We start from the raw sequence: 23,977 nt of genomic DNA, 5'->3' as shown, positions 1-23,977 counted from the left end.
TTCAATTTATACCCAAGCACAAATATTTGCAAAGTGTTAGAAACAAATTTTCACACAAAGGTCAGATTAGGAGATAATTAATGATACATGAAAAAATTGCACAGGCAATATGGTAATCTTTCAACAGTATCCATCATTTAAATTTTGAGTAAGAAGAATATATTTTACACTTTAAGTATGTATATCACCATTACTGTATAGACAAATGCATCCCACTAAAATGTATTCCTACTTAAATCCTGTAAACCACCATTACTGTATAAAACAAGTACATCCCACTAAAATGTATTCCTACTTAAATCCTGTAAACCACCATTACTGTATAAGACCAATACATCCCACTAAAATGTATTCCTACTTAAATCCTGTAAACCACCATTACTGCAGTATACTAGTATGTCCCACTAGAATTGCTTGGTTTCAAGTTGCATTTTATTAGGAAATTTCTCCATACGATTATTGTATGGTGATATACGAAACGGATATTAAAAAAATGTGTGGATATTAATTATTCTTATGGATTTCAAATTGTATTATTTTTATGACCATGTGCCAAAACTGCAACAAACATCAATCATAAGCACGAAACATTTCCTCAGAAACAGCATTATTTCAGAAATGGTATGTATGCTTTCAATGCATGAAAAATATTTTGAAGCATATAAGCATATTTATTTTCTACTTTTTCTTTGTTTTGGAAATAAAATGTATACACTGTGGCTTTAGATCATGCAAAGATATCTATATCCATGTTCACAAATTCTACATTCTAAATTAAATCAAAATGGCATGTAAATAGGGATAGTAATCAAAATATGTAACAACACTAACAATCGTATGAGGGCATATCAAGAATTTGTTATGATACTAACATTCTCTCCAAAAGTTGATTGTGCACTGCTTCATTCACCTCTGTTAATATCTCACAGACTGTGTAGTGTTTGATCTGTTACCTGGGGTTCAACATCTCACAGACTGTGTAGTGTTTGATCCGTTACCTAGGGTTCGACAGCACTTAAACAAGTGGTGATTTATGTAAAAACTCAAGCAATCTACAAGTCTGCAAAATATTTTACTGAATATTTGGTTTTATTGGTTTAATGTCATAAGGTACTGCAACAAGCATGAAAGTTATTTAGTGATGAGGTAGTTGAAATAATGTGCCTTGTCATGAGTTGATATTAGGATTCAAAACTGCAACCTTTGGAGTGCGAGTCTAGCAAGGTAACAACTTTGACACTGGCTTCTTATTGTGTATTTTGTCCAAATATACAAATGAACTTTAAAATTGTGTCACTGATGCAACAATATCCACTCTTGTTGAATAGTCCTCTATATAGACCCGAGTAGCGTATCATACATGCCAACCCCTGGCAAGAAAAAAATGTAATCCAAGTGGACAAAAAGAGTAATCTGAGCAGAGAAAGAGTAATCCACATATAACATGATAAAAATTCAATGAGCATATGTACAAAATGATTTATTTACCTCTTCTGATCTTTTAACATCATTAACTGCTTCAAATTTTCATATTTAGCACATTGAGCTTTATAAAACAAAAGTCTCTCATACTGCATTTCAAAACACTTTGTACCAGCTGAGATTATGAATGTTTTGCACACCAGTAGAGAACCAAGAGCTGGGATACAGAGCCTGGATCTGAATTCAGTTTAGGTTTGTTAACAAAGTGAACAATCTCTCAAAGTCAGCATTAGAATGGTAAAGAACCAATATTCCTTTCATAACCTGTCAAAGAAGAGGAAATATATATCTTCCAGTTATTGGATCTTTTAGCTGGGAAATAAGGTGCCATTGCACATCAACTCTGTCTCCATGAAGTACATTGTCAGGTAGAATGCCAACTACTTCAGGGGTTCTCCTAATTTATCAGCAGCCTTTTCTGCAGCAAGGTGCATCATATGACAGGGACAACCTGATATATACACTGATGGAGACAATTTTCAAAATACAGAATGCAACTCGTTTATGAATTCCAGTCATCACTGATGCATTATCAGCTGCAAACCCCATAGAGTTCTGCCAACTTATGTTTATTCAAAGCATTATCAAGCAAATAAAAAATGTTTTATCAAGTGGAATCTACTGTTAATTATGATAATCAAAGAAGAGCACTCTGCCCTTTTTCATTATCAAAGTCTCTTACACAGACTGGGTACAATATTTTGTCATCATAATCACTGCTCCTGTCAGTTGCAATACTAAACGGCCCAATTTTCATGGCTTCTGCAATTTTAAGGGAAGTATCTTCTGCTAAACACCTAACAATATCAGATGATTATGTTCTTGCACATGCATTATTTCTGCAATTTTGGAATCAGGAAACATCCGTTTGAAAAAATGACCAACGTATTCTTCTACTGCTCTAGTCCATATTCTATTAAGAACTTGGTAAATAACACCTCTGCATTTATTAGTTCTGCTTTAAAAAGGAAGTTACAAGTTACCTTAGTATTTGTAAAATGAGCTAATTCAAGGTTTCTTTGTTTTACCATCATGACCAATATTAACATCCTTTCCACACAGCCTGCAATGGGCGTGAAGCTGCCCTAGAATGGAATGCTGTATTGTGTAATTCATGTATTCATCTTTGAAGCAGTTTTTCATCTTTTTCTAATTCATTTGTAATATTTGAAAAACATTTTTGCTCTACCACATGCATCTACTATAATAAATCTGACTTGACTTTTAGTGCCAAATACCTACAGACTGGTACCTGTATCAGATATGAATTAGAACAAAGAATCTGCAAGCAAAGATTAAAAATTAGAAAACCAGTCTGTTCTCTCCTAACTAAGCCATACAGTTGCTATAAATAGAAACCGAAGTCAAAAGTTTGAAAGTAAAACCAGCATGTTTCTTGGAAATAGGGCAGATGCTATAAATAGAACATAATACTGTAAGGAATGTGCATGTAAGTCTATGGACAAGCATACTGTAATGTCTTAGTTACACAGAAGCCGTCTTTTCTAGAATACGGTCTGAAAGATTAATAGGGTGTTAATTAAAATTATTTTAAAAAACAACTTATTAATTTTTTGGGGAAGGGAACATACTGAAAATGCGTAATCTGAATACGTTTATGTGTAAGGTGTAATTTAGTGAAAAAAGCGTAATGGTTGGCATGTATAGTGTGTAGTTGAATCTGGAGATTACTGAACAACGTGTCCTGAAGGCATTAACCTTTGGTCAAAGTATGTGGACTTTAACCAAACTTGGTGAAGGCACATGGTCAGCAATGGAAATTTTTGTGCAGAAACCAATTTTGTTCATGTTACAGCCACAGTGATATTTGATATATTGACCCCAAGATCAATAGGCTTCTATCTTACTCCAAGAGAAAGCCATTCACAACGTTTAGTAGGGTTTGTGACGTAGAGCTCAAGTTATTGTACAAAAAACATTTTTCTTTTTTCAGTTACAGTAATCTTGTTTTTGATAGGTTTCTTGTTTGCCTCATGTGCAAGCTTCATCCAGGCCTGTGATATAGAACTGATTTTACTGTACACAAACCATTTTTTCTTCTTCAATTATACTGACCTTGACCTCTGACCCTAAAATTGATCTGCTTCTTTCTTACCCCAGATGCAAACTATTGACAAAGTTTGGTAATGATTGATGGTGAAAATTTATTTATTTTAAAGAAACAATATAGAAAACAGATGGAGGGTTAAACAAATTAATGAACTAGCAGCCGTTATAACTTGATACACTCCACCTTATGGTAGGCATATACAAGTACACCAATCATCAGCAAGAAGTGAGGATACTAAAAATGTAAATATTTTCATTTGCATTTTAGAAGGATCTGTAAAACATCAAGACATTAACAGTTTATAATGCAACAAAGCACAATAAACTTTGGGAGAGATTCAATGACTAAGTGCATTCTATCCATCTAACATAGATAATGAAAAATGTGCATCTATCTACCACTGATATTGATAGACACTGGTAATGAGAAATATACATCTATCTGACAAATATTGGCAGAGATTATACACTCTAGAATTTCAAGACAAGAAATTTACATAGATATATAAACTTCAATGATAGTTGTCACCTAAAGAAATAAGGCTGTGTAAACATGAAAAACACTAAATTTAAATCACTTAGTATAGCATTAAAATATCTACATTTTTAATGACTAGCTACTGGCATGCAAGTTTAAAAAAAAAGCTTACTAATTCAATCAAGTTTAATGCTAAAAGGGTTCAATTTCAGGAAGACTGTACAGTCATAACTTTAAATGTTTAATTAGTTGCTCACAAAACTTCACACTTGGAACAAGCAGAAATTTGTTACTATAGCATCTGTTGTAGCTGTATTAACTATAAATGAATTACCATCAGAATCTATGCTCAGCCTGAGTGATGAGCATCTTGATGCCATGACAACCACATCCGTTGCGGGGCCAGGACTGCTCATTCCATGCTTATTTTCGGTAGAGACACGAAAGAAATATGGAGTCCGTGGGACAAGTCTTTGGATGTGAACACTTGTATCCTAAATAATTTTAAAATAGCACAAACTATAAGCATTATCTTTCTGTATGAATGATGATGAGGTCCAATGCATTTCAAGAAAACCAACTGACAAATCTGCAGTTAAAACGAAAACTACATAAAGTGCATTTTTTCTTTACACAATTTTGAGAACTCCCTTAGGAAATTAATGGCTAAAGTTATGAAAATTTTTTTTTTTTAAATTTCATCATTTAAGCAATGGTTATAAATTTTATGCAATGATTAATAAATATGAAAAATTACTGAATCAAAATTTCAGAAATTAAAATTTACAGATATTTTATCACATTACTGCTAAAGAGCTTATATCACCAAACACCATGATCATCAACTCAACGATTTAAAATGTTCCACCTAGCCCTAAAATTACATATCAAACTATTTACCAGCTGTCCAATAAAGAAATTTGTACAAGGTTGGTGACTAATTAACAGAAGTAACATTTAACTGCAAAATACTATGTTTTACATAACAATTCTGCATGCCTCAATAAGCACACATAAACACATACTGGTCAAACTTGCATTGCGAAAATATGTTTTAGAGTACATATCCTATTATGGCATATAAAGTAGGAGGGAGGTGGCTGCTAAACCACACTTTAAACATTGATTTTTCTTGGCACATGCTATGTATGCCTGATGGTTCCTTACACCTTAACCTCTGTGTTAAAATAAGTCTTAAAGATGGATGATACAAGTGTTTAATTCAATGGAACCAAGTTGAGAGAGAGAGAGAGACAGAGAGAGACAGAACCTCCAAAGCGGACAGCTCATAACACAACCAAAGGAAATTATATATTCTAGTATGTACAAACACAAGACGGAAAAATTATTTTTGTCACAATGTGCTTATTCTAATGATTATATTTATTAAAATATAATATTGTCTTGAGTTCAAAGTCTGGTAGCTGTTTAAGATATCAGACACTACACATAAGAATAAGTTGTGTACAGAAGGTGACTATTGAAACAAGTTGGACTGTACCTTTATATTTGATGCAACAACCTTCCATAGTTGTTCCTCTGCATCACAGGCCTCTACTTGGTAGCTTGTAATTGGGCAGCCACCATCATAAGCAGGCCCATACCAAGAGAGGGTGAGGGAGGTTTCTGTCACATCACTGACAAAAGGCTTACCCACTGGAGGATCAGGTTTATCTGGAATAAACAAAGAATACAAGTACAAGGTTGTCCCAAGTTTGTTTGAGAAGAGCACTGCTGGTGACAGGTGGCACCCTGAAATCCCTTTGGACATGTACCTGCCCTCTCCCCTGCACACCTTGCATCTCTAATGTATTTTCCCTACCCCTTCTAGTGTGCACACAGCAATCCTTGGTGACTGTCCTATCTTAAATCTCTTAGTTTTAATACAAGGCATCTAGTAATATTCCACATATACGTTTTGGACATCAACTTGGCATCCTCATAAAACATACTTATGAGGCCTTGATTGGAACATGCTCCTAAATATGATAATAGGAATGACAAAATAGGGATGCAATTGGACAGTAGTTTCATTATTTTTGGATTAAGGAGGGGGTGGGGGTGGGAGTCACAAGGAGAGGTTATACTATATTTTGCACACAAAAAACAACAATCAACCAATGTAAATTTCTCCATAAAACAGAAATTTGTTTCTTGTACACTGGTTGTTCAATTTAGATCACATTTATGCACATGAAATGATAATATATTTGGATTCATTACAACACCTTCCACAGTTAGTGAAGCACATGAAATGATAATATATTTGGATTCCATACAATACCTTCCACAGTTAGTGAAGTTTTGGCAGAATCGCATCCTAGGTTATTTTTCACGATGACCTTGTAGCAACCACTGTCACCAGGCTGGACTTGGTTCAAGTAGAGGGTACTGAAGTGTTCCGATGTGTCAATAACCAATCTACCATCTAAAAAATTATAATATACTAACAGTAATGCACATTCAAATTGTTGCATATTTAGCTAGAGAAATAGATTCATTTACATCAATGCTAAAAATATTCCCAATCAACTTCATTGACAAGACTTGAAAAAGGCTTTAAGACTGACATGAAGTCAAATTTCTGGTAAGTACAATAATATCTTACAAGCACACCAATAAATAGTTGGATTAAAACAGACAAAAATTGATTTGAATTTTATCACAGTACTAAATTTGAAACAAACTTTCTATCATGTTCATTTTAGGTACACAATGCGCTAAATTTATCATGTTCATTTCAGTTACACAATGTACTAAATTTATCATGTTCATTTCAGTTACACAATGTGCTAAATTTATCATGTTCATTTCAGTTACACAATGTGCTAAATTTATCATGTTCATTTCAGTTACACAATGTGCTCAATTTATCATGTTCATTTTAGTTACACAATGTGCTAAATTTATCATGTTCATTTCAGTTACACAATGTGCTAAATTTATCATGTTCATTTCAGTTACACAATGTGCTAAATTTATCATGTTCATTTCAGTTACACAGTGTGCTAAATTTATCATGTTCATTTCAGTTACACAATGTCTTAAATTTATCATGTTCATTTCAGTTACACAATGTGCTAAATTGATCGTGTTCATTTCAGTTATGCAATGTGCTAAATTTTTCATGTTCATTTCAGTTATGCAATGTGCTAAATTGCCCCAGAATATATACTGAGTAAATCAACCTTTTGAAATGCCAAGAAATTTACTGAGTGAAACATATGACTGTCAAGAATGGCAGTGAAAGTTGTTTTAACTTTTATCCAATCAGCATGAAATAAACAAAGATGTATTAATGTATCCAATGAGTCATACCTACAAATAATGATGTATCAATGTATCCAGTGAGTCATATCTACAAATAATGATGTATCAATGTATCCAGTGAGTCATATCTATAAAGATGTATCAATGTATCCAATAAGCCATATCTATAAATAAAGGTGTCAATGTATCCAATGAGTAATATCTGCCAACAAAGATGAATCTATGTATCAACTGAGTCATATCTGCAAATAAAGGTGTGTCAATGTATCCAATGACAGTCATATCTACAAATAAAGATGTATTGATGTATCCAATGACAGTCATATCTAAAAAGTTTAATTGATAAATTATCAGACTATAAGGTTTTGTGTTCATTTCATTCAGACGACAATCAACTAATCAACTGTGTGACTTACCGGACCATATTTGACTTTTATTCTTGTACCATGTCACTTCTGCTGCTGGGACAGCACTGAATGATGTCCGAATCTCTAAACTGCCACCTCGTAAAATGGAGAATTTAGCTGGTGATATATCATAGATTTTGGGTGGAGATGGGGCAGGTAAAATATCTTCATCTGTTTGTTCAGCTTGGGAATTTACCTCTGTTTAAAAACAGTTACAGTCATATTATCATGTTTATTACTATTATTACACACACACATAAAAACACACACAAACTGGTAATGGTGCAAACAAAACCAAAATAGTCTCTGAACATTCTGAGCTAACCAAGCTCTTTTTCAAAACAAGTTATATCCACAAAATAGACACTAAACATAAAAAGCAAGAGTAATTCTTGTATGTGTCTGAATGATGGATAAATATACAAAGGATATATATATTGAAAGAAAGGAGAAAAATCTGATAAATGGTCCTAAAATGGATAAACTACATATTTATTTTATGCTGCCACACACACAAACTTTGAACAAGAAACTTACCTTGTACAAATAGATCACAGGAGCATCTGACTGTGCCAGACTGGTTGGTTGCAATACAACAATATTCACCCTCATCCTCTGAAAAGACTTCTGCAATAACCAGTCTGGCAATGTTGTTCTCATAGGTCATACGGAAGAATTTTGACTCCTGACAATGAAAGAATGGAATGCAAAAATACCATAGATTACACTGGAATGTTATGAGTCTAAATTCAATATTATCCCCTAGGCATGGAATAAATATGTTTATATTTTTTTGTGTGTATACTTTTAGAAAAGAAACTTGAAACTAAACATGCACAGTGTCCTTTTTTTATCTAATCTTTTCAATTTCAAACGTTACTCGTAAAGTTTTCATTTCTTTATGCTTGTTCTTTGAAGCAAGCATTCATTTATTTAGAGTTATTATTCTTTGAAACATTGTACATCATGAAAAATTATATTAAGTTTTACTGTCATAAAATATTGTGCAACATATTGTGTATTACTGTAGTACTGATAATATTGTATACCATATTGTTAAGTATTACTATAGTACAGATGATATAATATTGTATACCATATTAAGTATTACTGTGGTACAGATGATATAAATATTGTGTACCATATTGTTAAGTACTATTGTGGTACAAATCATACAATACTTGCCACACTGTCAAGTATTACTGTAGTACAGATAATAGAATATTCATATACCATACTGTTAAGTAGTACTACAATACTGTGTACTACATTGTTATGTATTACTGTTGTACAGATGATAAGTGTGACATACCATGAATCCCTAAATTTTAGGGGTTGCCAATTTTCATGAAATTTGTGGTTACTACAGTCCACATAAACGACGAACAATGATTTTGCATGAAACAACAGGACCTCTCTCCCAGTACAAATACAAGCAACGAATGAAAACGTGACTTTCTTGGAAAACCAGAACAAATTTTACCCATTAAAATAAACAAATTTACAGTATTGTTTTCAACTGAAGAGCTTCAAACTTTTATAAGGAAAATTTAAATCAGTCCCTGCATAAAGATTCAATGTTCAACACCATTTGTACCCTATATACTCACTTATATGTCGACCCCAACTGCAAACTGCATAGAACCAGATCTGCCATTACATATCATGTCAGCAGATCTAAGCTTATGCAGTGTGTTGGATGTAATCAATATAGCAATGACCAGCGTTCACACAGAATTCTGAATGATAAATTCAAAGACTTTCCCCAAACTTTCAAAGACCACAAACACAGATTTCCAAGACCTATTTTCGCTAACATTTTGCATACAAAGTTATGTTATATGAGAAAACAAGGAATGCAAAATACTACAATATTGCTTAATGATGAAAAGAAACTGAACGGGTCATCAAAATAAAGAAACCAGGAAAACTCATCTACATCTGAATCTAACAACCTTGGACAATTTTATTTGTGATTATGGAAAGAAATTAAAATGTTTGGGTTTATTTCAGTTTTCAAAGACTTTTAAAGACCTCAGGGTAATCTCAAAGACTTTTCCAAACTTTCAAGGCCTTGAAAATCCTAACTCATTTTTCCCAAATTGTGAAAGACCTTCAAAGACTGTATGAACCCTGATGACCCTAGTGTGCCAGTGGATTACATGATTCCAAAACAGGGTCTATGATGTTTGTAGGTGGACTCTACTTATAAGTATGTAACTACAGTTATTTCATTTCTGCCACTGCTGTCCTTTTAAGGTAACTTTATAACTTCATTCCTATCGAGAGTAAAAACAAGGACCTCTATCATGGTTGTTAGGGGGCAAATTTAATACAGTATAAAATGTAATGCTACTGCTTACAGAAGAAAAGAAATAGCCCTGCATATAAAATATAAATATATACATCTAAAAACATCAATTAAAGATGTAGTGGTAATGAACATCGGAAAATTAACAATAACAGCAAAAATAGTGTGTATACTTACTTTAATTTCTTGACCATTAGCTGTCCATTTAATATCTGGCTCAGGCGTCCCGATAACTGAATTCTCCATGGTCACTGAATTCCCTGCAGTAATTGTTTGATTGGACATTTTGGTTTTGAATTCTGGATTCTGACTGGTTTGCTCATGATGGAATAATAGTCCACGAAAATCTCTCTGTTCTACTCCATAACAGATTGGTATATTTTCCGTAAGCTGATCTTTGCCCCTTGATTTTCGTAAAATGCCCCTATAATCTATTTGTTGGACAGATGATTCTCCAGAAATTTTTTTCTGCTCAAGATGCACATTCAAGTCTTTTTCTGTTTTTCCATTTAAAACTTTAGAAGAAAATCTTTCAGATTTTTTATCAATTTGTGAATCCTTATTCAAATTTTCCAAATGCTTATGACTAAAATGTTTTAACTCCACTTTCCTTTCTATTTTTGAATTACAAATTGTATTCTCCTTTCTATTTTGCTCTTTTTCTTTTGATGTGGTAGAAGAATCTATGATACATCTGTGTCGTACATTTGCTTTAGATCCATTTTCTAAATTTGCACCACCAGATATATTAGTTTCACTTAACTCTTTTTTTCTATTTAATACATCTCTTGACTGAATTCTGGTTATGGATCCACTTTCAGAAATAATTTTGCTTTTTGGCAACTCAGAAGTCTTTGTAACAGGTTGTCTTTGTGTACGATTTTTCAACACACCACGGAAATCTAGCTGAACAATGCCTCCAGATTTCTTTTCTGTAAGTTGGTCTGAAGGCTGAGAATGGAAATTCCTCTTACTATGATCCGAATCGGATGAGACATCTGACTTTTCGGACTCAGTACTTTTTTGCTTTTGAGGGGAAATTCCGTGTCTGGAAACAGTCAAATTTAAATCAAAACATTAATCCAACACTGTTTTGTTAAGAAAACAATTATACTGCCTTTGACAAAACACCCACACTTCATATTTAACAAATTTTCAGTTGGGTAAATTCCATGAAACATGTTGTAATTAAGCATACAGCTACAAATTTATAAATTTTGTTCCCATTATTTGTATGTACATAATCAAGGAGTTAGCTCCCTTGCCATATTGACAGCCTTCTGCTTTATTGGTAAAATTTAATTTATTTGAATTTCAAACAAGCCTTGGAGAATGATAATAAAAGCTCATTGATGTTGCTAGTATTTTTTTTTCTTTTTCATCAGTACTTAGGCTTACATATTTTATTTTAATGGTCTGATATGCACTGCCACACAATATAACTTAAAAAGCACATGGTATGGTCTGATATGCACTGCCACACAATGTAACTAAAAAAGCACATGGTATGGTCTGATATGCACTGCCACACAATGTAACTAAAAAAGCACATGGTATGGTCTGATATGCACTGCCACACAATGTAACTAAAAAAGCACATGGTATGGTCTGATATGCACTGCCACACAATGTAACTAAAAAAGCACATGGTATGGTCTGATATGCACTGCCACACAATGTAACTAAAAAAGCACATGGTATGGTCTGATATGCACTGCCCCACAATGTAACTAAAAAAGCACATGGTATGGTCTGATATGCACTGCCACACAATGTAACTAAAAAAGCACATGGTATGGTCTGATATGCACTGCCACACAATGTAACTAAAAAACCACATGGTATGGTCTGATATGCACTCCCCCACAATGTAACTAAAAAAGCACATGGTATGGTCTGATACGTACTGCCACACAATGTAACTAAAAAAGCACATGGTATGGTCTGATATGCACTGCCACACAATGTAACTAAAAAAGCACATGGTATGGTCTGATATGCACTGCCACACAATGTAACTAAAAAGCACAAGGTATGGTCTGATATGCACTGCCACACAATGTAACTAAAAAAGCACATGGTATGGTCTGATATGCACTGCCACACAATGTAACTAAAAAAGCACATGGTATGGTCTGATATGCACTGCCACACAATGTAACTAAAAAAGCACATGGTATGGTCTGATATGCACTGCCACACAATGTAACTAAAAAAGCACATGGTATGGTCTGATATGCACTGCCACACAATGTAACTAAAAAAGCACATGGCATGGTCTGATATGCACTGCCACACAATGTAACTTAAAAAGCACATGGTATGGTCTGATATGCACTGCCCCACAATGTAACTAAAAAAGCACATGGTATGGTCTGATATGCACTGCCCCAAAATGTAACTAAAAAAGCACATGGTATGGTCTGATATGCACTGCCCCACAGTGTAACTAAAAAAGCACATGGTATGGTCTGATATGCACTGCCACACAATGTAACTAAAAAAGCACATGGTATGGTCTGATATGCACTGCCCCACAATGTAACTAAAAAAGCACATGGTATGGTCTGATATGTACTGCCACACAATATAACTAAAAAAGCACATGGTATGGTCTGATATGCACTGCCTCACAATGTAACTTAAAAAGCACATGGTATGGTCTGATATGCACTGCCACACAATGTAACTAAAAAAGCACATGGTATGGTCTGATATGTACTGCCACACAATATAAAAAGCACATGGTATGGTCTGATCTATTCTGTCGCACAATAAAGTTAAAATGTACATGGTACATGGGTCAGAGTCTGATATAATGTAAACAATACATGCTCTGTGGCGATGTTTAACTTCAGTTTTTTTTGTAAGTCATTTTTCTTTTGCATTAGGGCTTAAGAAGCACAGATTTTGTTCCAATGGTCTGATATAAGTTGCCACACTGCCACAAAATACAGCTAAAAACCACAGTATCCGAGTTTGATATCATGTATACAGTACAGGATCCATGACAATGTTTAATTATAGGTTTTTGATCAGTCCTAGAAATAAACTTTCACATCTCTTTTTTATGTTGTGAGTTTAATGCCATTTTCAGCAAACAAAAAGGCTATATATGGTGGCCAGAATATCTGGCAGAGGAAGAACCTGAGAAAATACAACAATTGGTTTTCACACATACCACTGAGCTGAAGAGGGTGACCTTTAAAGTGACAGGTGAGATGTGTGAGTGATGTACAAATAATACATGCACCTTAGACGACAAGTCACCAAGGGCTCCCACCTCTTTTGTCTTGTGCATTGTTGCTACAGACTAAAAACAACTGGGAAAGGATAAAGCCAAACAGTTGCTTGGGATAATTATGGGCACCCTGTGTCCAATGTCTGTTATGTCTAGGTAACAAACTATCTGAATTCATTTGTCAGTCAGGTCTAGCAAATATAGCTGTTTTGGGATCTGTGGTAAATCTACGTTTTTTTGCACACCAATATACATAGCTACCTTGATCTTAAAACTGCAGGTGCTGGCATTGGAGTAATCTCCACTGTTACTAAGAGATTAGCATCTGCACTTATTGACCCAGCTTCATTTGTGACGATGCAGGAATATATGCCCATGTCTTCTAAGGCAGTGTTGTAAATTTCAAGTGAGTGTTCATCACCACTGTTAGAAACCTTGAGATAAATAAAACACAGAAATGAAAGCAAATTTCCAACATTATCCACTTAAATGAAGTACTTTTTGACACTTCAATCAGAAATTACCATTTTCACATCTTAAGAACAAAAAATTAAAAAATATGAGGTTGAGTTTCAAATGTGTGCATATTAATTATGTCAAGTGAGTGAGGCAGAATCTGCCCTAATGAACACTTGATTTACCAGAATGGCTACTCATAACAGCAAAACCTGCCCTAATGGACACATGATTTAACAGAACCACTATCCATGACAGCAAAACCTGCCATTATGAACATATGATATAACAGAACCACTATCCATGACAGCAAAACCTGCCATTATGGACACATGATATAACATAACCACTATCCATGACAGCAAAACCTGCCATTATGGACACATGTAACAGAACCACTATCCATGACTGCAAAACCTGCCATTATGGACACATGATGCAACAGAACCACTCTCCATGACAGCAAAACCTGCCATTATGGACACATGATGTAACAGAACCACTATCCATGACAGCAAAACCTGCCATTATGGACACATGATGCAACAGAAACACTATCCATGACAGCAAAACCTGCCATTATGGACACATGTTGTAACAGAAACACTATCCATGACAGCAAAACCTGCCATTATGGACACATTATGTAACAAAACCACTATCCATGACAGCAAAACCTGCCATTATGGACATATGATATAACCACTATCCATAACAGCAAAACCTGCCATTATGGACACAGGATATAGAAGAGTGACTGTTCATAACATATTTTCATAGTATCTTTTTCAACATTTGGTACCATATCTGAATTACCAGAATCTTTTTATAGTGGACAGAATCAGCATATTTGCTGTCTGCTAACAGAAGGTTTTACCGTGTTAAAATTAAACAAAATTTCAAAACAGCTGAGAAGTTAGTATTTAAGTATGTCTCATATGATATGACGTTGCCCATCTTGTAAATATTTTGAAAACGTCAGAGCTTTAAGAAATTTTAAAAAATCATCCTTTACAAACATTTTCTAAAAACAGGGGATGGCCTAATCATCTTATACAGACTTATTATGGAAGAAATAAATATCATCAACTGCTATTGTAAAGCCTGAAAACATAATTAAAAGTTCAGTATGTGAAACACGCAGCAAAAATAAACATTGTGTTCAGCTGAAAAGTTTGTAAAGTATGCGTAGACTTTATTTACCACTAGTACAGTCACACAAACTCAACTTCCAAACTCGATGCAGCTCAATGGATTGTTGCTATCTCTCAACTTGCAGCAATTCTTATCTTTTTCCATTTCACATGATGACGGCAATCATATCTCCCGCCACGCGTCATACTCACATTGGCATGTGATATCCTATAAACCTAATTGTGTCCTTTCCAGCTTTTATTCACAAGAATCTGAATATTCTGATTTATTCTTCTGTGTTGATTGTTAACATTTTTCAAGAGGCTTACTTTCCCTTTTGTCTTAATCACGCTTTCTGAATACCATTTTTAATAAATTCTAAAATCAACAGTTTGAACATGCAGATGCTTCGCATGACCAAATAGGTGCAGTTTAAAGAGTCTGAAGTACTGCTGTAAAGTTAGTCTGGTTCCCTGACTAATTTCACTAATTCTATTATGAAATCCAGATTCAAATCAAACTCAAATGAACAAATTTTCCAGAATTTTCCTGTAGTTTTTGCTTTTATGCCATAAGTCTGTATTTTAAGGGTAATTTTCATAAGACTTATGGCAAAAATCGTAAGAATTGGCAGGTCTGCAATATAGTCAAGACTTTTCTGCTGATTAGTTCCTTAATTGTTTTATTTGATTTAGATCATAGTCACAAGATAATGATTTTAAGACATTGCAATTAATAAATTACGGCAATAGTTTGCAGGTGTTTGTTGCCCAATATTTAATTTTATCAAGGATCGCATGCAAACACACACACACACACACACACACACACACACACACAAACACACACACACACAGTATAAGGCCAAAATAAACTGACAGTACTGTATTTTAAAACGCCCAAAATAAATCAAATATTGTGAAAAAAATGTGAACCAACCTTATATTTATTGCTGTTTTTGATTGTCTTTCCTTCTTTCATCCATTCAACTCTTGGTAGTGGTGTCCCAACCACTTGGCACGTAAATATTGCACTGTTGTCTTGGTTTACATTTAACGATTGTGGACGGATAATGAATTCTGGTTGTGCTACTAAATTTTCTGGTGAACTTTCAGCTTGTTCTGCACAATATTTTTGAAAAGACACGCAAATTTTGACAAACATATTAAAACAAAAATAGAAAAGTCAGAAGAAAAGAAGATAGAACAGATAGAATAAAGGCAAGTTTTCAGTTGGAATGTCTGTCAGAAAACTAAAAGGAAGTAAAGAAGATAGAACAGTAAAATAAAAAAGAGCAAAGTTTGATATGTTGACTTAGGAAGATTTGGAGTCGGATTGAGAACGAGGCCATGTAGATTCTGTGAAAAGAAAAAAGAAAAGTAGAAAAATTTATTAAATAAGTTTGAATAGTTGTCTTTCAAATGTTATTTCAAACTTTTCATGCGTAAAAGCAGTTTTAGCAAAGAATGCCGGCATTTTAAGTGCATGCTGATAAGTACCCTGCAGACAGTATGTCTGAAGATTCTACAAGAGACCTAGGAAAATTATGTGAACATACTCATGACATTTTCATAGCCATTTCAAAATGTAAGAAAGGGGATCTGATTTAAACAAAAGACACGCACACACACATATATGTTTATAGTAGACAGAATGAATCGGCATCATGGATGTCTGCTAAAAGGTTTTACTGTGATAAAAGATTACATGTATCTTTGCACCTGATTTGTTACTTCCCAGTAAACACTACAGTAATTTCTGAACTTTGGCCTTGAAAGATACTCTGTCCAAATGTACAACAATGACAAATACCTTGAGACCTCTCCCAAAAAAATTTCAAAATGGCTATGAAAGATATTTTTACCTCTAACAACTAATCTACAAAAAGTGTCTGTATCTCCATAGTCATTATAAGCTTCACACACATATTCTCCTGTATCCTCGGGAAACACTTCTGGAATCACCAAACTATGAACATTCCCATCATGCAACATTCTACATACAGGATCAGAGGGAGGGATTTCCCGATTGTTGTGAACCCAGACAATTTCAATTGGTGGTGTTCCTGTTAGAAGGAGTCATGCAATGTAACAGAAAATTGTCAATCAAGTCATTCAAATGAAACCAAAGTATTATGAACTTTCTAAACTCATTTATCAACAAACAAGTAAAAAAAAGCCCCAAAAGGTGTCAAGAACAATTGGAAGAAACATGTAAAATATTCTGAGAAAAGCAATTACTTAAAAGAGAAGAAATAGTTACACAGAAGAAATTTTCGAGTCAAACAAACAAATACTTGTAAGTAAGCAAATGAAAACAGATAATCACATGACCATTCAGTATTAAAGCATGCATTTACCTACTTTGTTAGATGACTGAGATAAAATGGCATCTATAACATTCAACACACTATCTACAATCTTATAATAATTTTACAATTATATTAATTATTCAACTTTCTTGATGAAACTGATTAGCTCTGCGTCATATAAACCAAATTCCTTCATTTCCTGAGTGAATAATTGACAATTCATAACATGATCAATACATCTGACTATAAAATAAAAATAGAATTTGTTGTCAATTTAAATTATTAAAGATATGCAAATTGAAATACATAGCAATAGGTAAATATATTGACTGCAAAGATGATGTAAAAGTTTTGTACTGACCTTTGACCTCGACACTCATTTCCACACGATCTCCATCATCGACTTCCATGTCGCTGAGTTCCTTGGTGAAGATAGGTGGCTCTCTAAAGTCACTTGTTGCACCATCATCTGCAGTTGAAAAAAAACACTGATGCCATACAAGCAGACAAGCATCCTCTACAGATGACATATCACCTGGTCCACCACTCATGAAACAATTCATACTGAAAGTACCCTATGGTGTAGTACTTTCATTTATACCACTTATGAGAGAACATTATAGTGTAGTACTCTCACATTTATACCACTTATGACAGAACATTATAGTGTAGTACTCTCACATTTATACCACTTATGACAGAACATTATAGTGTAGTACTCTCACATTTATACCACTTATGATAGTATCTTAAAGTGTAGTACTCTCCATTTTAAAACATTTATGCAATTGTGTAGTACTCAATTTTATGCTTACAATAGTACCTTATAGTGTAGTACTCTCCATTTCATACCACTTGTGCTAAAATATTTTAGTGTAGTACCAGTAGTCAATTTTATACCACTTGTGCTAGTACCATATACAGTAGTGCAGAACTCTCAAGTTTATACCATTTATGCTAGTACCTTATAGTGTAGTAGTCTCAATTTTATGCTATTTATTCTAGTACATTATAGTATAGCACTCTCCATTCCATACCATTTATGCTAGTACCTTATAGTGTAGTAGTCTCAATTTTATGCTATTTATTCTAGTACCTTATAGTGTAGCTCTCTCCATTCCATACCATTTATTCTAGTACATTATAGTATAGCACTCGCCATTCCATACCATTTACACTACTAGTACCATATAGTGTAGCAGTGTACTTGATTTTGGACAAGGTCATGTACAAAATACAATTATCCATAGCATATAACGAATTAAAACACCCAAAACAAACAAATTAAATATACATAACAAATGTAGTAGTCTCAGTTTTATACCACTTATGCTTGTACAATATGGTACAGAACTCTCATATTTTATATCACTTATACTAGTACATTATAGTGTAGCACAATACTCAGTTTTATACCACAAGTACATTGTAGTGTAGAACAATACTCAGTTTTATACCACAAGTACATTATAGTGTAGTACAATACTCAGTTTTATACCACTGATGATAGTACCATACAGTGCAGCACTCACAATTTATTTACTATTTATGCTATGTTTTGCTTCCATGGTAACAGTGAATAAATACTGAATGGGGAAAATTCTAAGCGTCAAAGGGCACCGCAGTGTAACTAACTCCACTGTATCTGATACTATGGAGACAAACAGATAGAAGGACACTGAAATGGCTTTGTGAAAATCCCCTGTATATGATGCCAGGAAGATTGAAGAAAGAGTCATTTACATCCAGTCAAAATGTAAGCTAGGAGATAGAATGCTTTCTTGAAGATGTTTTATATAGAAAATTCATATTTACAAAGTATTTAGGGAAGTGAAAGGTATTAGGAAGTTAACATCTTAGATGGAAGTATGAATGATGGATGCATAATGATCAGACAAATTGAGAAAAATATTTCAAAGTCCTGAAATTAAGAACTAGGAAAAAAAATGGCACATTTTCATCACGGTCTAATGTCTAGTGAAATGGACAAAAATAAATATTGAAACTGAAGAAATGTGAATGGCATGTCACATTTCAATGATAAGACCAATATGTACATATCAAGTTTCTTAGTGATATCTTGCAGTTTTAGAATTGTACCCTGTCAGGGAAAGCGTGAATAAAGGATGGCTGGACGGAAATGGAAATAAAAGTGGATAAAGGATGGCTGGATGGAAATGGAAATAAAAGTGGATAAAGGAAGGCTGGATGGAAATGGAAATAAAAGTGGATAAAGATGGCTGGATGGAAATGGAAATAAAAGTGGATAAAGGATGGCTGGATCGAGATGGAAATAAAAGTGGATAAAGGATGGCTGGATGGAAATGGAAATAAAAGTGGATAAAGGATGGCTGGATGGAAATGGAAATACAAGTGGATAAAGGATGGCTGGATGGAAATGGAAATAAAAGTGGATAAAGATGGCTGGATGGAGATGGAAATAAAAGTGGACAAAGATGGCTGGATGGAGATGGAAATAAAAGTGGATAAAGGATGGCTGGATGGAGATGGAAATAAAAGTGGACAAAGATGGCTGGATGGAGATGGAAATAAAAGTGGATAAGGATGGCTGGATGGAAATGGAAATAAAAGTGGATAAAGGATGGCTGGATGGAAAAACATGTATACGTTCTAACAGCATGTCAGCACAATCCTGGCTAGATTGTACTGAATAAAAGTTAAGTTCTATAAATGTAATGGTAAAAATTGCAATTAGAATTAGGAAGAAAAATTCTGGCAAAAAAACCCATAAACATACAGTTCTAAAAACAAAATCCCTTAGAGTCAAAATGTGTAACATAAACTGTATTCTTTACACAAAAAAATCAAAGATTGTCTCTTGTCTTATATCACACTAAAGCTTTATGTTTGCATGTATGTAAACTGACCTGAGCACTGGACCTCTGCCTTAGTCTGGTCCTTCCCTGCCATGTTCTCAGCAACACAGGTATAGGTGGTACTGTCTTCTTGTGAAGTCTGATTCATGATGAGACGGACTATTCCATTAGTGTATTCAGTGTTGACATTAGGACTAGATGCAAGTTCAATCTTTCCCTTGTACCACTTGATGGTGGGTCTTGGTTTGCCTGTAAATAACAATGGCAATGATCATTTTCAATTCCATTTTGCAAAATGCCCCAGACAGACAGATAGATAGACCACAGACAGACAGACAGAGACAGACAGATAGATAGATAAATAGATAGATAGATAGATTGATAGATAGATAGATAATTCTAAAACTGTACAGAGATGATTGCTACACACTTTAGGAAGACATTAAACTCTTCCAAATTAATAAACATAAGCATGTGTTCCTACAAGAGATCAAACAACATTATTTTCTGTTGGTAAATATGCATTTAAATCCTAGACTTTTTCTGTATAGCCACTGATGCAGTGATCTCCAGTGGTACAGTACTTTGTGCATCCAATGTGATGCACTGATCTCTAACATAAACATTATGGTACAGTATTCTGTCTTACTACTGTGATGCTGTTTTCTCTAACATAAACATTATGGTACAGTAATCTGTCTTATTACTGTGATGCTGTTTTCTCTAACATAAACATTATGGTACAGTAATCTGTCTTACTACTGTGATGCTGTTTTCTCTAACATAAACATTATGGTACAGTAATCTGTCTTACTACTGTGATGCTGTTTTCTCTAACATAAACATTATGGTACAGTAATCTGTCTTATTACTGTGATGCTGTTTTCTCTAACATAAACATTATGGTACAGTAATCTGTCTTATTACTGTGATGCTGTTTTCTCTAACATAAACATTATGGTACAGTATTCTGTCTTATTACTGTGATGCTGTTTTCTCTAACATAAAGATTATGGTACAGTATTCTGTCTTATTACTGTGATGCTGTTTTCTCTAACATAAACATTATAGCACAGTAATCTAAGTAGTCACTGTGATGCGGTTATCTCCAACAGAAACATCATACAATACTCTGTGTATTCACTGTCATTCAGTAATTACTGGTGATATTAATTCCTTATTGATGTGTTGATATATGTTTCCTTAAATGTAAAATTAATACTCGAAGTCCAACTTAAGCCTTAGATTATTTTTCCTTTAAGCAAGAATAATCTGCATGTCAAAAACATTCAATTATCCCAGTTCTAATGCTAAATATAAATAGTGTGTGTGTGTGTGTGTGTGTGTGTGTGTGTGTGTATGCCACTTTAAATTTTCTAAGTCTTGTACATTTCTACACTTTGGAAACCTATAATTTTAACATCTGTAAAACTTCCACACTTTGTAAAACTTGTATAATCTTTTGCACTTGGTAAACCTTCTACACTTTGTAATCAAAAACCTATTTTCCTGTATTTGCCAAGAAGATTTCATATTTTCAGTACATGAATATCAGCTGCAAACTTTCAGGTAACAAATCTTATTTTTTCATGCAATTAAAAACCAGCAGAATCAAAATGTGTTATCTAACTCTTACAAAGAACTAAAATCCAACAACAAACTTCTAATATCATATAAGTACAGTATTTCTGACTGTCAGCAAGTACAGTATTTCTGACTGTCAGCAAGTACAGTATTTCTGACTGTCAGTAAGTACAGTATTTCTTACTTGGATAAAGTTTATTGGTAAAACTCTGTCCTATCCTAGGTAAAGCCACAGGTAAAGATGCTGGATACACCATTGTAAACATTATTATTATCATTAATTTGTCAGCTGTTTATCTTATACATCTAATCAAGGATAATGGGAAGCTGTTATTATATGCATTATTTCTCTGTGAAAAAAGGAGTGGTCATCCTCCATACTGCACTGATTCAGTTCCAAGTAATTTTTTGGTTGAGTCATGGTGTCAAAGTTATGTAGAGAGGCAGGTAAAAATCAGTTGACCATTAGGCAGGTGAAAATCAGTTGACCAGTGCATGGACAGCATACAATAAAGTAAATATAAAATGTATTTTATTAATTGGATAATCTGACTGAGAAAGTGTACAGATGTGTGCAGGAAGTATATGAAGGTGATGCAAGGACATATTATTTACTAATAAACTTTTGTACAGTGCACTAATAAAGAACTTTTACTGTATGAAAATATTACGGTACACTGTTCCATCTTTGCTGTATGAAAATATTACAGTACTCTGTTCCATATTTGATGTATGAAACACTTGGAGATTTAAAAATGCAAATATGCAAACATAAGCGATTATGGAGTACATAAAACTAGAAGTGGGTAAGGAATAAAAGTACAATTTAAAATGATACAAAGAATTAGGCCCATAAAAGAGGTTTAGTAGGTATCATTTAAATTTTTTTTTAAATATAAAAGGCATGAAGAAAGAAAGAATAAGGCAGAGAAAGATATAAACCAAGCCATCTTGAACTTTATTTTCTCACTTACCAGTCACAGTTGCTTCTAGGACTAATTTATCCCCAGCTTTCACAGTCTGGTCAATCAGCAGCTTGGTAAATTTTGGCAGCTCTGGTTTAGTCCTAGGATCTACAATTATATATTTTTATTATGTCAGAAACATAACAGTATTTATTAAACTGATGTTTGAAAGAAAATCAGCATAAAATAAATGAAACATATAACAGCAGAGACTAATGATGATCCTACATATACATTACTACTTACATTCTGTAGGTAAATACTTGATTAACAAGGTCCTGTGTAGCAAACCCCTGCAATGTTGTTGAATTAAAATCTAAAATCCGAAATCAACTCATTTTAAATGGGTGAATATCCAATATCCACTCAAGTTTGAAATGAAATCCAGGAATTTCACATGAAATATTCAGTGGGAGACATTAGTTATAAATACGGGTGGGAGATGCCTAACAGTGATAACACTTGCAATTCCATTTGACCTGATCTATCAATCAATTACCAACCTTACCCATACATAAGTAACCATATCTTGCCAGACACCACACCCTATGCAATCAAAACCTGGTAATTCATGTGTAATTAGGACATATTAAATCTGAATACTGTTAAATTAGTTATATAATACATACAAATGCTGGTATTGTCAAACCATGTGATAACTGCACCAGGCAGTGCTAGTCAAGTGAAGTCCACCATGTGATACATGCTACATGTTATACTTTATACATGACATCTGAGAACTTACATTTCAACCTTACTAATGAATCATTTTCTCTATGGAGAGCTTGGGTGTCAAAATAGTATTATACATTGCTGATAAATGTAAATTATTTCAAAATAAATCTGATGCCTGGTCATTTGCCCAACAATAAATGTAAAACTGTTTATGGTTTTATTTGTTTGCTTGATGTGTAATAGGACATTATAAAAAGCCAAAATAAAGAGTACTACCTCCCTTGCCCTGAGACAAAACACAGCAGCTGACCTGGGCTGATCTTGGCAGGATCTGAACCCACAATCTTTGGATTTTACATGTGGCGCTCTAACAAATGAGCTACCACAACTCCCATGACGGTTTACAAGTTTTCTACACCAGTGACTCCTGAATCATAATTATTTCTGCTTAAACTGTTCTCCAGCAATGAAATCTATGATTCTGAACAATGGATAGCTGAGAAAAAGGGATAAAAACTAGAAATATTTTCATGTTACACAGATGCCCCATCTAATATGATGTGTGTGTGTGTGTGCGTGTCTGTGAAATCGATTTTTAACATAGCTTAAACAATTTTTCAGTCATACTGCTATGATGTCTGTGTCTGTATGTGTGTGTGTGTGTGTGTCTGATTTGGATTTTTAACATAGCCTTTTTAAAAAATCAGTTATATTGCTATGATGTCTGCAGTGTCGCAGTTTATAGTGATGTCTAGC

The 23,977-nt window shown here is 33.9% G+C and overlaps 2 protein-coding genes across 38 annotated transcripts in view; both read right to left on the bottom strand.

Annotated features, from left to right (window-relative positions):
• Nucleotides 1-16,013, bottom strand: part of LOC149789877 (myosin light chain kinase, smooth muscle-like) — a 32,943-nt gene extending 16,930 nt beyond the window's left edge. Inside the window, exons 1-8 of the mRNA XM_089971922.1 lie at nt 15,789-16,013; nt 13,521-13,693; nt 10,196-11,066; nt 8,245-8,392; nt 7,717-7,905; nt 6,315-6,458; nt 5,532-5,704; nt 4,365-4,524 (exon numbers count right to left, since the gene is read on the bottom strand). Of these exons, the coding sequence (XP_089828048.1) occupies nt 4,365-4,524; nt 5,532-5,704; nt 6,315-6,458; nt 7,717-7,905; nt 8,245-8,392; nt 10,196-11,066; nt 13,521-13,693; nt 15,789-16,013 (2,083 nt within the window). The remainder of the gene's footprint in view (nt 1-4,364; nt 4,525-5,531; nt 5,705-6,314; nt 6,459-7,716; nt 7,906-8,244; nt 8,393-10,195; nt 11,067-13,520; nt 13,694-15,788) is intronic.
• The window catches only part of LOC149789875 (uncharacterized), a 704,306-nt gene continuing 696,235 nt past the window's right edge, over nt 15,907-23,977 (bottom strand). For all 37 annotated transcript variants that reach the window (XM_089971883.1, XM_089971882.1, XM_089971888.1 and 34 more), the window contains 4 exons: nt 22,556-22,654; nt 20,049-20,246; nt 17,522-17,629; nt 15,907-16,207 (listed from right to left, as the gene is read on the bottom strand). In XM_089971883.1, coding sequence (XP_089828009.1) covers nt 16,164-16,207; nt 17,522-17,629; nt 20,049-20,246; nt 22,556-22,654 — 449 coding nt within the window. In that variant the 3' untranslated portion in view covers nt 15,907-16,163. The remainder of the gene's footprint in view (nt 16,208-17,521; nt 17,630-20,048; nt 20,247-22,555; nt 22,655-23,977) is intronic.

The sequence above is a fragment of the Sinohyriopsis cumingii genome, chromosome 10 (genome assembly GCF_028554795.1).
Source record: "Sinohyriopsis cumingii isolate HCF-2022 chromosome 10, ASM2855479v2, whole genome shotgun sequence".
NCBI lineage: Eukaryota > Metazoa > Mollusca > Bivalvia > Unionida > Unionidae > Sinohyriopsis > Sinohyriopsis cumingii.
The sequence above is the reverse complement of the archived record's forward strand: the minus strand, read 5'-3'. Positions and strand labels throughout refer to the sequence as shown.